Source organism: Thamnophis elegans, chromosome 4 (genome assembly GCF_009769535.1).
Source record: "Thamnophis elegans isolate rThaEle1 chromosome 4, rThaEle1.pri, whole genome shotgun sequence".
NCBI lineage: Eukaryota > Metazoa > Chordata > Lepidosauria > Squamata > Colubridae > Thamnophis > Thamnophis elegans.
This window is the reverse complement of record NC_045544.1, coordinates 118,187,464-118,199,770: the sequence shown is the minus strand read 5'-3', so window position 1 is coordinate 118,199,770 and position 12,307 is coordinate 118,187,464. Positions and strand designations below refer to the sequence as shown.

The window sequence follows — 12,307 nt, the reverse complement described above, 5'->3', positions numbered from 1 at the left end:
GAGTGTTTAAACCAGACTTTTATTTTTTCCGGTATATGTAGACCACGCCAGATATATAGTCCGAGTCCTGATCGGATTCCTCATGGGATGTTGCTCTCTCCCATTTTTCAACTTCATGTATCCCAACCTTTTCCCACAATCCTTGGTGCTCCAGGTCATTCAGCAACTGCTGCAATTCAATCTTGTATCGTAAGTTGCTTGAGTTGTTTCGTGTGGTCAGACACACAAGGCCACCTGTTGTGCAAGACCACAGCATTTCAATCTAAAACCATTAGGGAAGCCTTGATAAGCCTAAAAACAAGATAAAGGTAAAATCTCCTTCACCCTGAATCTGACTCCTGGGGCAGGTCATAATATGGAAGGAATTTGTAAGAAACAAATAAAAATAAAATAAAGACAGCAACCATAAGCATATAATGTAGGCTATCACATTGATTGTTTTAACCTGTTCCATACAGGTTAAAGCTTGAACCTTAACTTCAAAACCCAGAAAAGGTTAACCACAGAATGCCCCTCTGTGGCAGGAAATCCAGCAATACGGAATCCTTTTTAAGAGAGATGTAGAGATGAAACTGTTTTAGACGCATTAATGTTCTCAATATAGGAGCATTCTCCCTCTTACAATCAGACAATGAAATGAAAATAGGAGAAAGGGAAGGACAAGATGGCAAATCTCCCTCTTCCTGATGAAACTGAATGGGTGAGTTTCCATAAATGCTAGACTAAGATAAAATGTGGTTGAGCAATTTATGGTGGAACGCAGCTATAGCTTAGATTGTGGGAGTCAGGCTATTACATGAAACTGTGGCATGGTTTTATTTGTGCAGGCAACGGCATGCAGATAGTCCTCGACTTATGACTACAATTGAGTCCAACTTTTCTGTTGCTCAGTGAGACATCTGTTAAATGAGTTTTGCCCCATTTTATCACCTTTCTTGCCACATTTATTAAGTGAGTCATTGCAGTTGTAATGTTAGTAACATGGTTGCTAGGTGAAATCTGGCTTCCCCATTTACATGGCTTGTCAGAAAGTTGCAAAAGGTGATCATGTTACCCCGGGACATTGCAACCGTCATAAATACGAGTCAGTTCCAAGTATCCTAATTTTGATTGTGTGACCATGGAGATGCTGCAACGTTTGTAAGTGTGAAAAATACGTCAGTTTTTTTCAATGCCGTTGAAACTTCAAACAGTCACTAAATAAACTGTTGTTAAGTCGAGGACTACCTGTATTCTCCAGATACAGGACTTAGCATTGTTAATACAGGTTAAGATTGAGTATGATGTGTGAACCTCATCCGGGTCACCTAGTAACTTAGAGGGCGGAGGTGAGCAAAAAGCAAGTTTGCGGTGAAGAAGCGGGCAAGGTTTTCTCATCACATCTTCATACAGGGAAGAGAAATTAAATAGCAAATAAAACCATTGCCAAATGCATGTAAGGAGCTCAAAAGGAGGCCAGCGACGAGTAAAACTAAATTCCTGAGAAAGAACGTGTCTGATTCCAGATATTCACATACAGTAGTGGCTAAAATTGTGGAAACCTTTTGGGAAAAGTGTATTTTCTAAAACTAGCTAATAACGCCACTTTTTCTGTAGTAGTAGTACCATAAAATTACATATCAAGGGGGAGATACTTTAATCAGGAATGTAATGCAATAACTCTTATGAAGGATTTGCTATTAGAATAGCATATATAAAGAAGAAAAGTAAAACGATATATACAAAAAGTATCACCATAGAAAAAATGAGATATATAAAAATTATCACCATGTCAATTAATACTTAGTTGTGTAACCTTTAGCATGAATTAGGGCCTTACAACGTCTTCCTACAGAGTGAACCAAGTCTTTTAGTTCTGCAGCTGTTATAATGTGAAACCATGATTGAATGATTGCTTCCCTTAACTGGGTTTTATTGCAGGGTCGCTTCTGACTAACAAGTTTCTTTAGTCGGCTCCATAGATTTTCCATTGGGTTAGGGTCAGGTCTATTCCCAGGCCATTCCAGCAGTGGAATGTGATTATCTTGAAATTCCAAAAAAAAAGTGGTGTTATTAGCCATCAAACCTCAAAAATACACTTTTCCCCAAAGGTTTCCACAATTTTGGCCAATTTTATATTTATATTTAGAAATATAGGCAATCTGAAGAAAGGATACAATCCAACCCATATGGTTCTGCAAGGTTCTGATCAAAACACATTTTAAATGGCATGTCTGTCTTTCAACCCTGCAACACCCAGGAAAGTGTACATTTCTGCTCCATGGTCTGTTTATGACAGTGTTTCTCAACCTTGGCAACTTGAAGTCCACAGGACTTCAAGTTGTCAAGGTTGAGAAACACTGGTTTATGAAGTGTTGGCAAGATAACAGCACCATCTAGTGGTTATGAGTTTTCCATCTAAGCCAGTCCAACATCCTGTGTCCAAAAGGGGCCGATTTAGTCTCTTTGGGAAACCTTCAAGGCATTTAAAAACCCAAAAGGTTTCTCTCATGCTTGCTTACCAGCTGTTTAAAGGTCAACTGCCTCTGAATGTGTGTGTGTGTGTGTGTGTATCCATCTAGCAATCCCCGTTAGATCCCTTTCCCATCTCCACTCCATGTATTTTGTCTGACCTCTTTTTAGAAAGATACCCAACTATCATTGCATCTTGCAACAGGGCATTTCAGAAATTAATTGCACGTTGTGTGACAGTCCTTTCTCTTTCTTGTTTTAATCATTACCCAGTTTCACAAGATCAGCCTGAGATCCAGTTGCCTATACAATTTCTGGAGATGACGTTCTGGAGCCTTGGAGGAAACTCAAGCGAAGGTGCATTCAAATAAACCAGGGGAGTCAAACTCGTATCGTCACATGATGTATCACGACCACTTCCTCCCCTTTGCTAAAATGGGGTTGGGCATGGCCAACGAGTGACACATCCAGCCCATGGACCACGAGTTTGACACCCCTGAAATAAACCATGCATCCCTCTTAAAGTGCACTGGGCCAGTTCTAATGAAAAGCATCACGAATCCAAGCGCCCTAATTTCTGGGGAATAAATTGGCGTCAATTGGGTTGGTTGAAAAAGCAAGAGGGCTGGCATAGTTTTACAATCCAAGTCCCACCTCTTTTGTACTGTATAAAAGGAGTAGAAGTTGTGATCCAACACTGCAGCCCCCATTATGCCCATTTTAATCCCCTAGATGCCAAAGGGGATTCAATTATTATATGTAAGAACTCAGAACAGTCTCACACTAAATCAGATCACCAATCCACCTAGCTTAGAATTAATAACTGCCATAACTGACAGCAGCCTCTTAGATTTGGATCTCTTCCAAATCTGTAATTCCTGAATCACAAGCTATGGTCCTTTCCACCTCCAGATACCCACCTATGTTCTCAGTCTAATACCCGACGAAGTAAATATACACCAACAATGCTTCTAATCCCTAAAATGTCATAAATCAATTTGTTCTCTTAAAGTCCCATAAAACATTAAGCAACATTATATGTGCAATGAACTTCCCACTGGGGACTTACAATGTGAGAACATCCCATTCTCTCTAGTTTCAGCAATGAAAAGTTCAGTTAAAGTGCCACTAATTACAGACAATAATATCTGCTTGACCCATGACCTAATTGCATATGTCCTTGACAAAGAAATTGGTAAACATAGCACTTTCCTTGTTACCCATAAAACTTTGGTCTCAATCAGCGGTTGTTGCTACCTTTGATAAGAATGATTCAGCCCTCATTACAGCATCTGGTTAGGATAATTTTGTCCATATTAGGTACTGTAAGATAAAATCTTACTCTTGTCTCCATTCATAGGGCTGAATTTTCTTTGGAAGATTGGAGGGGAAGTATTTGCTTCATTCATGATGCTTCAGACATTATTTTCAATGATGCTGGCTAAAATCAGCCTGCTCTCATTTCTGCTTGCATCGATTTCTTCACAAATCTTTCCTCTTAAAACTACTGTATAGGATTTTTAATAAAGGCCTGGATTGATCTATTCTAAAGCATTTGGCAGACTTCAGCATTTTGAGTTGATTCTGATCAGCTGAGAGCTGCAGCATAGCACAAAAGGACCAGAGGTGGGTTGCTGCCGGTTCGGCCGAACTGGTAGTGGAATTTAGGCTTGGGTTGTAGAACCGGAAGCGACCCAGGCCTGCCACGCCCCCGAACCGGTTCCCTTGCTGCCGCTTGGCCACCACCATTTTGGATTTTAATGACTGCGCGTGTGCAGTTAACTGTAAATCGTTCTGCGCATACTGTGTGCGGGTTGCGAACCGGCAGTAACGCCGGCAGCAACCCATCCTTGAAAAGGACCCACCTGGGGAGAGTCCTTTTCTCTATCTAGGGCTACAGGGAATCTAACGAAAATTAGATTTCCAGTTCATTGATGTCCTTCAGAGCAATCATGATGGTATTTCCTTACAGGGCGTTTAGTGTGCAATTACCTTGCCTAAGCCACAAAATTTTATGGGGAATGTTAAGCACATGATATAATCTTCCTATATTTTCCCCGCCATTTTGTTGTCTTATCAGAGCAAATCTATTAAGGAAAGCAAGATGGAATAGTTGCACAATACTAGTCAGTTCAGACCCCTTGACCTTCCCTGCCGGATGACTGCTTATTGCACCTCGCCTGCCATAAGCCTACATTACTGTTTTTCAAACTTAGCAACTCTAATCAACGCATGGACTTCAACACCCAGAATCCCCCAGTTTGAAAAACAGTGATCTAGATCGTTTCCCAAATCTTGGGAACTTTAATATGGGTGGCCTTCAACACCCAGAATTCTCCAACCAGCCGTAATTACCAAATGCTAAAATTAGTTTAAAATTAATGAACTAATTAACTATTTTTAAAGGACAGATCTCAGTAATGCTTGATATTCTCACAGGGGAATAAGTAAAGTGTTATGAAATTTGGCAATTTCGGTCAATGTGAATAATTTTTCATTTTCTTTGTTTCACATTCATCGGTGTGATATTACGCGGTGATCAGACACTGGAAAACGTTGCTCACCCCTGTTATAAGTCCTCTGAAACTACATCCGAGTCTTTTTTGCAAAAGCTTACCTGGTTTGGTGACCAGAAGCAGCTGGGGAATGACACCAGAGGGCACTTGTCCCTCACTGAGCGCACCCACAATTATAGTAGCATCGTAGCAGCCTGTAGAGAAGATGAAGGAGTAACAGGTAGCACCAATGAAGGAGATGGGCATCATTCTTGTTGACCTAGGCTTCCCCAAAAAATATGAAGCAGACTCCACAAACTCCACTTGGTCCCCACAAAACCCCTTTTATTAAACGAATGTGAATTCCTCTCATTCACATTCAGCAAAGGCCTGGTAAACAGTCTTTCAAAGGTGAAGTTATGACCACAGACCTTATCGAGCTTGAAAAGCTGCCATGTAAATATTTTCCAAACGCAGTGCTGTGCAAGGAAAGACTGGGCACAGAGTCTCTGAGATTCACGGACAGATCTTCACTCTCTTGAAACAAACTAACGACTGACCAAACAAATTATTTCCTGCAAAAGCCCACTCCCCTTTTGTTTCTCTTTTATTTCCAATGGGAGGGGTCAATCACCGTTCACCTATGACTTTACTCCCAAGTCGGCCCTGACTGCTTAATTGTTCTTTTCTTCTGGCAGCTCTGCCCATGCTCACAGGCTCCAGCTGTTCCTCGGCCTCACTGCTGTGTAGCTCCAAAGGCAGCTGAGAACTGCCAGACGGCCTTGGCCCCCTCTCTGCCTCAACACAGAGCCCTCATCAGAGCCTTCCCCAGCCTCCAGAACTGGCCCATGTTCCTCCCCAAGCTCCTCACTGTCTGACTCTGCTGGCAGGCCACAACACTTCCCTAGAAATCTCCACGCATGCCAGCACATTCCAACTTTTTCCTTTTCTCTAATCTATTCAGTCCATTGCTGAGGATAACTGTTCCCGTTGTTACCTTCAGGAGCTGGTAAAGTTTCCTGGCCCAGCAAGCACAACTTCAAATCCTCGTACAGTCCTTTGTGCCGTGCGTGTTCCAACATCTCCTGGCTGCCATCCAGGCCATGGAGATGGCGAAAACCTTTTGCCTGAAGCTTAGAACACAAAGTGTTAAGTCACAGGAGCCCAGCCAGAAAAACAGTCAGTCCCTATCTACCAACAGTTAAATGAATGCTACAAGCCAAATGGGGTCTGGCCAAGAAAAGAATCAGTAGGCAGAGTGGCAGAGTGACACCTTCAGTGGCAGAGTGACATCTGCTGCCATGGTTCCTCATGGGGGGCACACAAGTGATGACATGTGGATGATGATGATCCTTATGTAATTGGATGCAATGCCACATTACATATAAGGAAAGGCAATATGGCATCATGACACAGTTCAGCATTAATTTAATTTCTTTATTGGAAACATTTATATAGCTGCCCATCTTCTAGCTAACTCTGGCTGCTCCCAATTTGGGATCCCAGCAGTTAGCTGGGGATGCCAATGCCTGGCACTGGCACTTTATGTTCTTATGCCAGGAAACAGGCTCTGCAATGCTTACAATGCTTTTGTGCATGAGCATACATAATCAGTCATTTGCATGACGATGTCACAGTGTGCATGTCATTATTTTGGTGTCCTTGTAGCTTGTATCAGATGACTGTTCTGATGAGATCAAAAGAGTGCTCTCAGTTTCATCCCAGTTATTTTAAAACTATTTACTAACACTATTTTCTGAGGGATCTGAAACAGTCTTGGAAGAGGCATTCTCTTCTTTATTTGTGTCGCACAAGAGGGAAGGCATCTCCTCAGATGGCGCCTACAAGGAAATAATAATGCAATCTGACAAAGGTAAACCTACTTCTTTCCTATCCATTTATTAAGCAACTACTGCTATTACTTGTAATGTCCTAATTATCTTCTAATAAAATAAATCTCGGGGCACCGAAAGCACCAAGTGTTTGAAAACAGAATACATTCATCAAGAAGCATTCCTTCCGCAAAAGAGATTTTTAAAAAGTTTCTTCTTCTCCCATTATGTTCTCTGGAGGTTTTGAACTGCTTCATCCACCCTCAGCAGCATATCCAAGTATCTGTTAGAACCACAATGACAGCAAAATAATGTCGTCATGCCAATGACAGAAATTACATCAAACTATTATTCACACAATGATGTCATGGCATGCATTGTTACTTCTCCCTACATACCAGGGGTGGGTTCCAGCTGGCACTACTGCCAGTTTGCTCATGTGCGTGCTTCACTGCGCGCGCAAATGAAAAACAAGATGGCGCCACCAACAGTGCCAACCGGGGAACCAGTTCGGGGGCATGGCAGGCTGGGTTGCTGCTGGTTCCAGTGACCCAGGCTGCCAAAGCACTACTGGTTCGGCCGTACCGGTAGGAACTCACCACTGCTATATACCCTCACAGTTACAGAAATGAACCATGATGTTCCTGCTTGTGAGCCAAGGCTTCTGCTGAGCCTCAAATAAACAAGAAGGAACCCTCAAATTTCATGTTCTCACTCTGCCATCTCTTGTATGTTGATGTCAATGACGTAGCTAAATATTATATGATATTAATCTGAGTTCTGGATTTGGTTGTTGAGGTTTACATTTTTTTCCCCATCTTATTCTGTTTCTTCATTGATTACATGTCACTTGTAATAATTATTACACAAATTCTTATTAGCACCAGCCTTAAAAGCCATTTGAAGACAATGCTGATGAGAGCAACCCTCTTATTAGCCTTATTTCAAGGAAGGGAAATAGAATGAATAGGGCACTCCAAATGGCAATGGCACAAGGCAAAAACAGGATTAAAGTTGCCTGCATGTGGTCTGTAGGGCAGGCATTAAGAAAACAGAGCTCCCCACAGTGATGAGCTTCCAAATCACATCAGCGGGACAATTATAAGATTATAGTTTTCAAAACCTGATGGAGACCAGCCTAAAGTCTCTGGCTGAAGCACAACTCTGATCTCGGTTACCTCCTGGGCCACAAGCCCTGTGCCACAGGCCACATCCAGCACTAGTGCATTCTCAGCTGAACCCTGGAAAACGGAGGCCAAGAAAGCAGCGGCCAGACTTGGGGCTTGGTATTGCAACACCGCCACATCCTAGAAGAGAAAAGGCTTCTAATCACTACAAGAAGCAGGAAGCTCCAAGGTTTGCATGTTTATCTATTAGGTGGTTAAAATAATTGCATCTAATAAAAAGACAGAATCAGCTCCAGAAAGTAAGACCAAGGTTTGCTGAAGGCATATCCGTAGAATTGTATAACTGTGCAAAGAGTTCAACTTTGTCCTTTGTCCAAACAGAACATTTCGCAGTTTTGTTTTGTGGCTCCCTTCCAGATGTGCTTGGACCACAGTCTTGTTTCTCCCAGGCTCAGAGACCCTCCTCTGGGAAGATAACCTGAAACTTAGCCAGTCTTGGTTAATGCCTGGATGAGAGACTATTAAGAAGTCTCTGAGCTGTGGTGCTTAAGAAATTGGCGAACAGGTAGTCCTCGAGTTATGACCAGTCACTAAGCAATTATTCAAACTTATAACAGACCTCCGCGGGGTTATTTGCACCTGATTTCGAAGTTCTGACAGCCACCCTCCCCTGCAGTCATGTGACTGCATGTCAACTGCTCAGAAATTGGTTGTATTTACATATGTTTGCAGCACCCACCCACCCCGATACGGTAACAGCATTTTATAATGTTTTTATCAAAAACAGCCTCTAGCAATGGGTTCCACTACAAAACCGCGCTCGACTAAACCACGTCGCTGATGTCATCAACAGGGCGACAACAGCGCTGAGACAGAAGCATGCTGTAAACCCTAAACCTAAAATTAACCCCTAAACCTAAACCTAACCCCCCTAAACCTAATCCTAAACCTAACCCTAAACCTAACCCTTAACCTAACCCTAAACCTAACCCTAAACCTAACCCTTAACCTAACCCTAAACCTAATCCTAACCCTTAACCTAACCCTAAAGCTAACCCTAACCCTAACCCTTAACCTAACCCTTAACCTAACCCTAAACCTAACCCTTACTTAAGTTGAATTGGCTTGCTTTCAAAGTGCTATTTAAAGTGTCCTTCTTTCTCCGCGCTGGCTGTTGTCGCCCTGTTGATGACGTCAGCGACGCGGTTTAATCTGGCGCGGCTTAGTCGAGCGCGGTTTTGACGGGTCACGCTAGCAATGTATGGGTCTGCTTTACAAAAGTGATGTTCACTTTACCATCACAGTGTTTGCGTAACGACTCCAGCAAAAAATACTGTAAAATTGGATTGGACATGTGGGTGAGCTCCATTATGGTCGTACGTCGAGGACTACCTGTAGGATTAGAGAGACGGATTTCACATCTACCCTCAATCATGGAAAGCGATGATGTGACTTTGGGCCACTAACCCTTGGAGCCTATGCTATCTCACTGAGTTGTGGAAATAAAATAAAGGGACATCCCCACAGAAGTTGCTTGAAAGTCCCAGAGATAAGGCAGGACATAAGGTACAGGATGCTTCAAGAAAGCTCTTTTGGCATGTTTCAAATTATGGAGAGTAAATTATTCTGATAAGATTAATATTTTTATTGCTTAATACTTATTATTAGTGCAGATCAGCTACTTGTTTATAGATTAACCTTTGGCTGATTTAGGAACCGAGGAGGGAGGCCTAGATCTCTTAAAGACACTTTTTTGGGCCCATTACACTGTGGAAAAGAGATACACAGCTCTAATATTTATACCAATATAGAAATACTCTGCCAATTCAATATATCTAGCTATTAAAGTGGCTCACTGCTTCAGGCTTGGTATAGGTATTATAGTAGGAAAGCTAGGAAATCCTCAACTTCCTTCCTTTTAAACCCTCAGTTACCCACACTTCTACCTGCCAGGCAAGCCGGTATCACGAAGACAACAGTTGAATCCTGCCAGCAGTTTACAGCAGGGTAAACACGCTCTGCACATGCTTGGAAGGGTAAAACACTTTAAGGCACCAGCACTGATGACGTTACCTAGTTTAGGTAATACAATACAATATAATAGCAGAGTTGGAAGGGACCTTGGAGGTCTTCTAGTCCAACCCCATGCCTAAGCAGGAAACCCTATAATGTTTCAGACAAATGGTTATTCAACATCTTCTTAAAGACTTTCAGTTTGGGGGGATTCACGACTTCTGGAGGGATTCACAACTTCTGGAGGCAAGCTGTTCCACTGTTTAAGTGTTCTAACTGTCGGGAAATTTGTCCTCAGCTCTAAGTTGCTTCTCTCCTTGAAATGTCTGCAAGAAAACAAGCTCATTCGAGAGCACCAAGGACCCCTCATTTCAGAACAACAGAATTGGAAGGGACCTTGGAGGTCTTCTAGTGCAGGGGTCTCCAACCGTGGCAACTTTAACCCTGGTGGACTTCAACTCCCAGAATTCCCAGGCTTAAAGTGACCAAGGTTGGAGACCCCTTCTTCTAGTGCAACCCCTGCTCAGGCAGGAAACCCTATTTCAATCCTGAGCTACACAGATTCTCCTTTACAAGCGCTCCTTCCGGATGCAGGAAGCGACGCGGGGGGGGGGGGGGAAGGATGGGGAGCGGCACCTGGTCATAGTCTTCGGCCCAGCCGTTGTAGAACCGCAGCTGCTGCTGCAGGTCGTCTTGGTGGTGGACCTCGGCCACGCGGCGCTGCACTTCGGCTAGGCGGCGGCTGGAGAGAGCAGCCATGGCCAGCTGGACAGCAGGCGGGGCCTTCCCTCCCATTGGCCGCCCGGCTCCTGTCCGCCCGCTTTTGACGCTGCCTCCCCTCGGCGCTTTTGCTAGCGGCAGCTCTTGTTCTTTTTTTCGGGGAACCGCTGCAATAGATTGACTACAAGGGAAAAATAGGCGACTCCTCCCGTTGCTTCAACAAAACAAAGGGAGCTGCTGCGGGTGGGGTTTGGGACACTCCCATGAAGTGGACTTGGCTCCAGATAGCTTTTTTGCATGTGTAGATAACAAGGATGTTATTAAGGAGACAAGGAAACAATATCTAAAGGGCAGGTGTGATTGCTGCGTTGTATGAACCTGCCCTACTGCTGCCTTTTATCAGTCCGGATGCTGGGGAAGTAATGAGTTCAGGCTAAGGTAAACGAAGTTCAAGGACACTCAATAATTAATCCTTGGAGATTATATATATATATATTTAAAGTCACAACCCCTGGTATGCCCAAATATGGCTAGCTGATGAGAGCTAAATAGCTTGAAGTAGATCTATACTAGTCTCCCTTTATTTATTTATCAGCACAAATATAACATACATACATACATACATACATACATATGTATATGTATATGTATATGTATATGTATAGTGTATTTGTGCTGATAAATAAATAAAGGGAGACACACAAAATGTAACAAAAAGGCAACAGTAAAAATATTGGGTTTCTGCCTGGATGGTCTCTTGTGACAAGCCGAAGGACAGAGAATGGAAGTAGTGACCTTCCTCCCATATTTGGGCATACCGGGGGTTGTAAAAGAAATCTAACATTATATATATATATATATATATATATATATATATATATATATATATATATATATATATATATATATATATATATATATATAATATTTTTTTATAACCCTCGGTATGCCCAAATATGGGAGGAAGATCACATATATATCTATTAGATTTTACATACATACATACATACATACATACATACATACATACATACATATATATATATATACACACACACACACACACACACACACACACACACATACATACATATATATGTTGTATTTGTGCTGATAAATAACTAAAGGGAGACTAGTATAGATCTATCTCAAGCTATTTAGCTCTCATCAGCTAGCCATACCCTTAGTGGGATTCGAACCTGTGCTGTATTACATCTTAGGCAGATCTCAAGGCCCGGATCTGAGGCATACACACACACACACACACATACCACAAACACACATCTTAAAGTGGAAGTATATATCTATATCTATATATCTGTATCTATATATCTATATCTATCTATCTATCTATCTATCTATCTATCTATCTATCTATCTATCTATCTATCTATCTATCTCTATCTATCTCTATCTATCTATCTAATCTACCTCAACTTTAAGTTATCTTTGTGGGAGCAGCAATTAGGGCCTTGCACCGAGAGACCCAAACGTGGGATATTCCAACCCAATTTCACTTGGTTGTCTCTCCGTGTCCAGGAACCTGTGGATTGGGAGAGGGTTTTAAAGCAACGTTTCGCCACCGCAGCAACTTTAAGATGTGTGGACTTCAATTCCCAAGATTATCCAGCCACCTGTGCTGGCTGGGCAATTCTGTGAGTTGGAAGTC

General features: G+C 42.3%; 1 protein-coding gene across 2 annotated transcripts; it reads right to left on the bottom strand.

The window, feature by feature from the left end:
- On the bottom strand, nucleotides 1–10,722 carry METTL27 (methyltransferase like 27). 2 transcript variants are annotated; one of them, XM_032215931.1, is made up of 5 exons: nucleotides 10,555–10,719; nucleotides 7,957–8,085; nucleotides 5,944–6,079; nucleotides 5,069–5,161; nucleotides 1–234 (listed from the first exon to the last, which is right to left on the bottom strand). In XM_032215931.1, exons 1-5 carry the CDS (start codon nucleotides 10,711–10,713, stop codon nucleotides 20–22), a joined length of 732 nt encoding a protein of 243 aa, XP_032071822.1. In that variant the 5' UTR covers nucleotides 10,714–10,719; the 3' UTR covers nucleotides 1–19. The 2 variants fall into 2 exon arrangements, with proteins under 2 accessions (XP_032071822.1, XP_032071823.1); XM_032215932.1 differs by having other exon boundaries at nucleotides 206–291; nucleotides 10,555–10,722.
- Nucleotides 10,723–12,307: the final 1,585 nt, after the last annotated feature.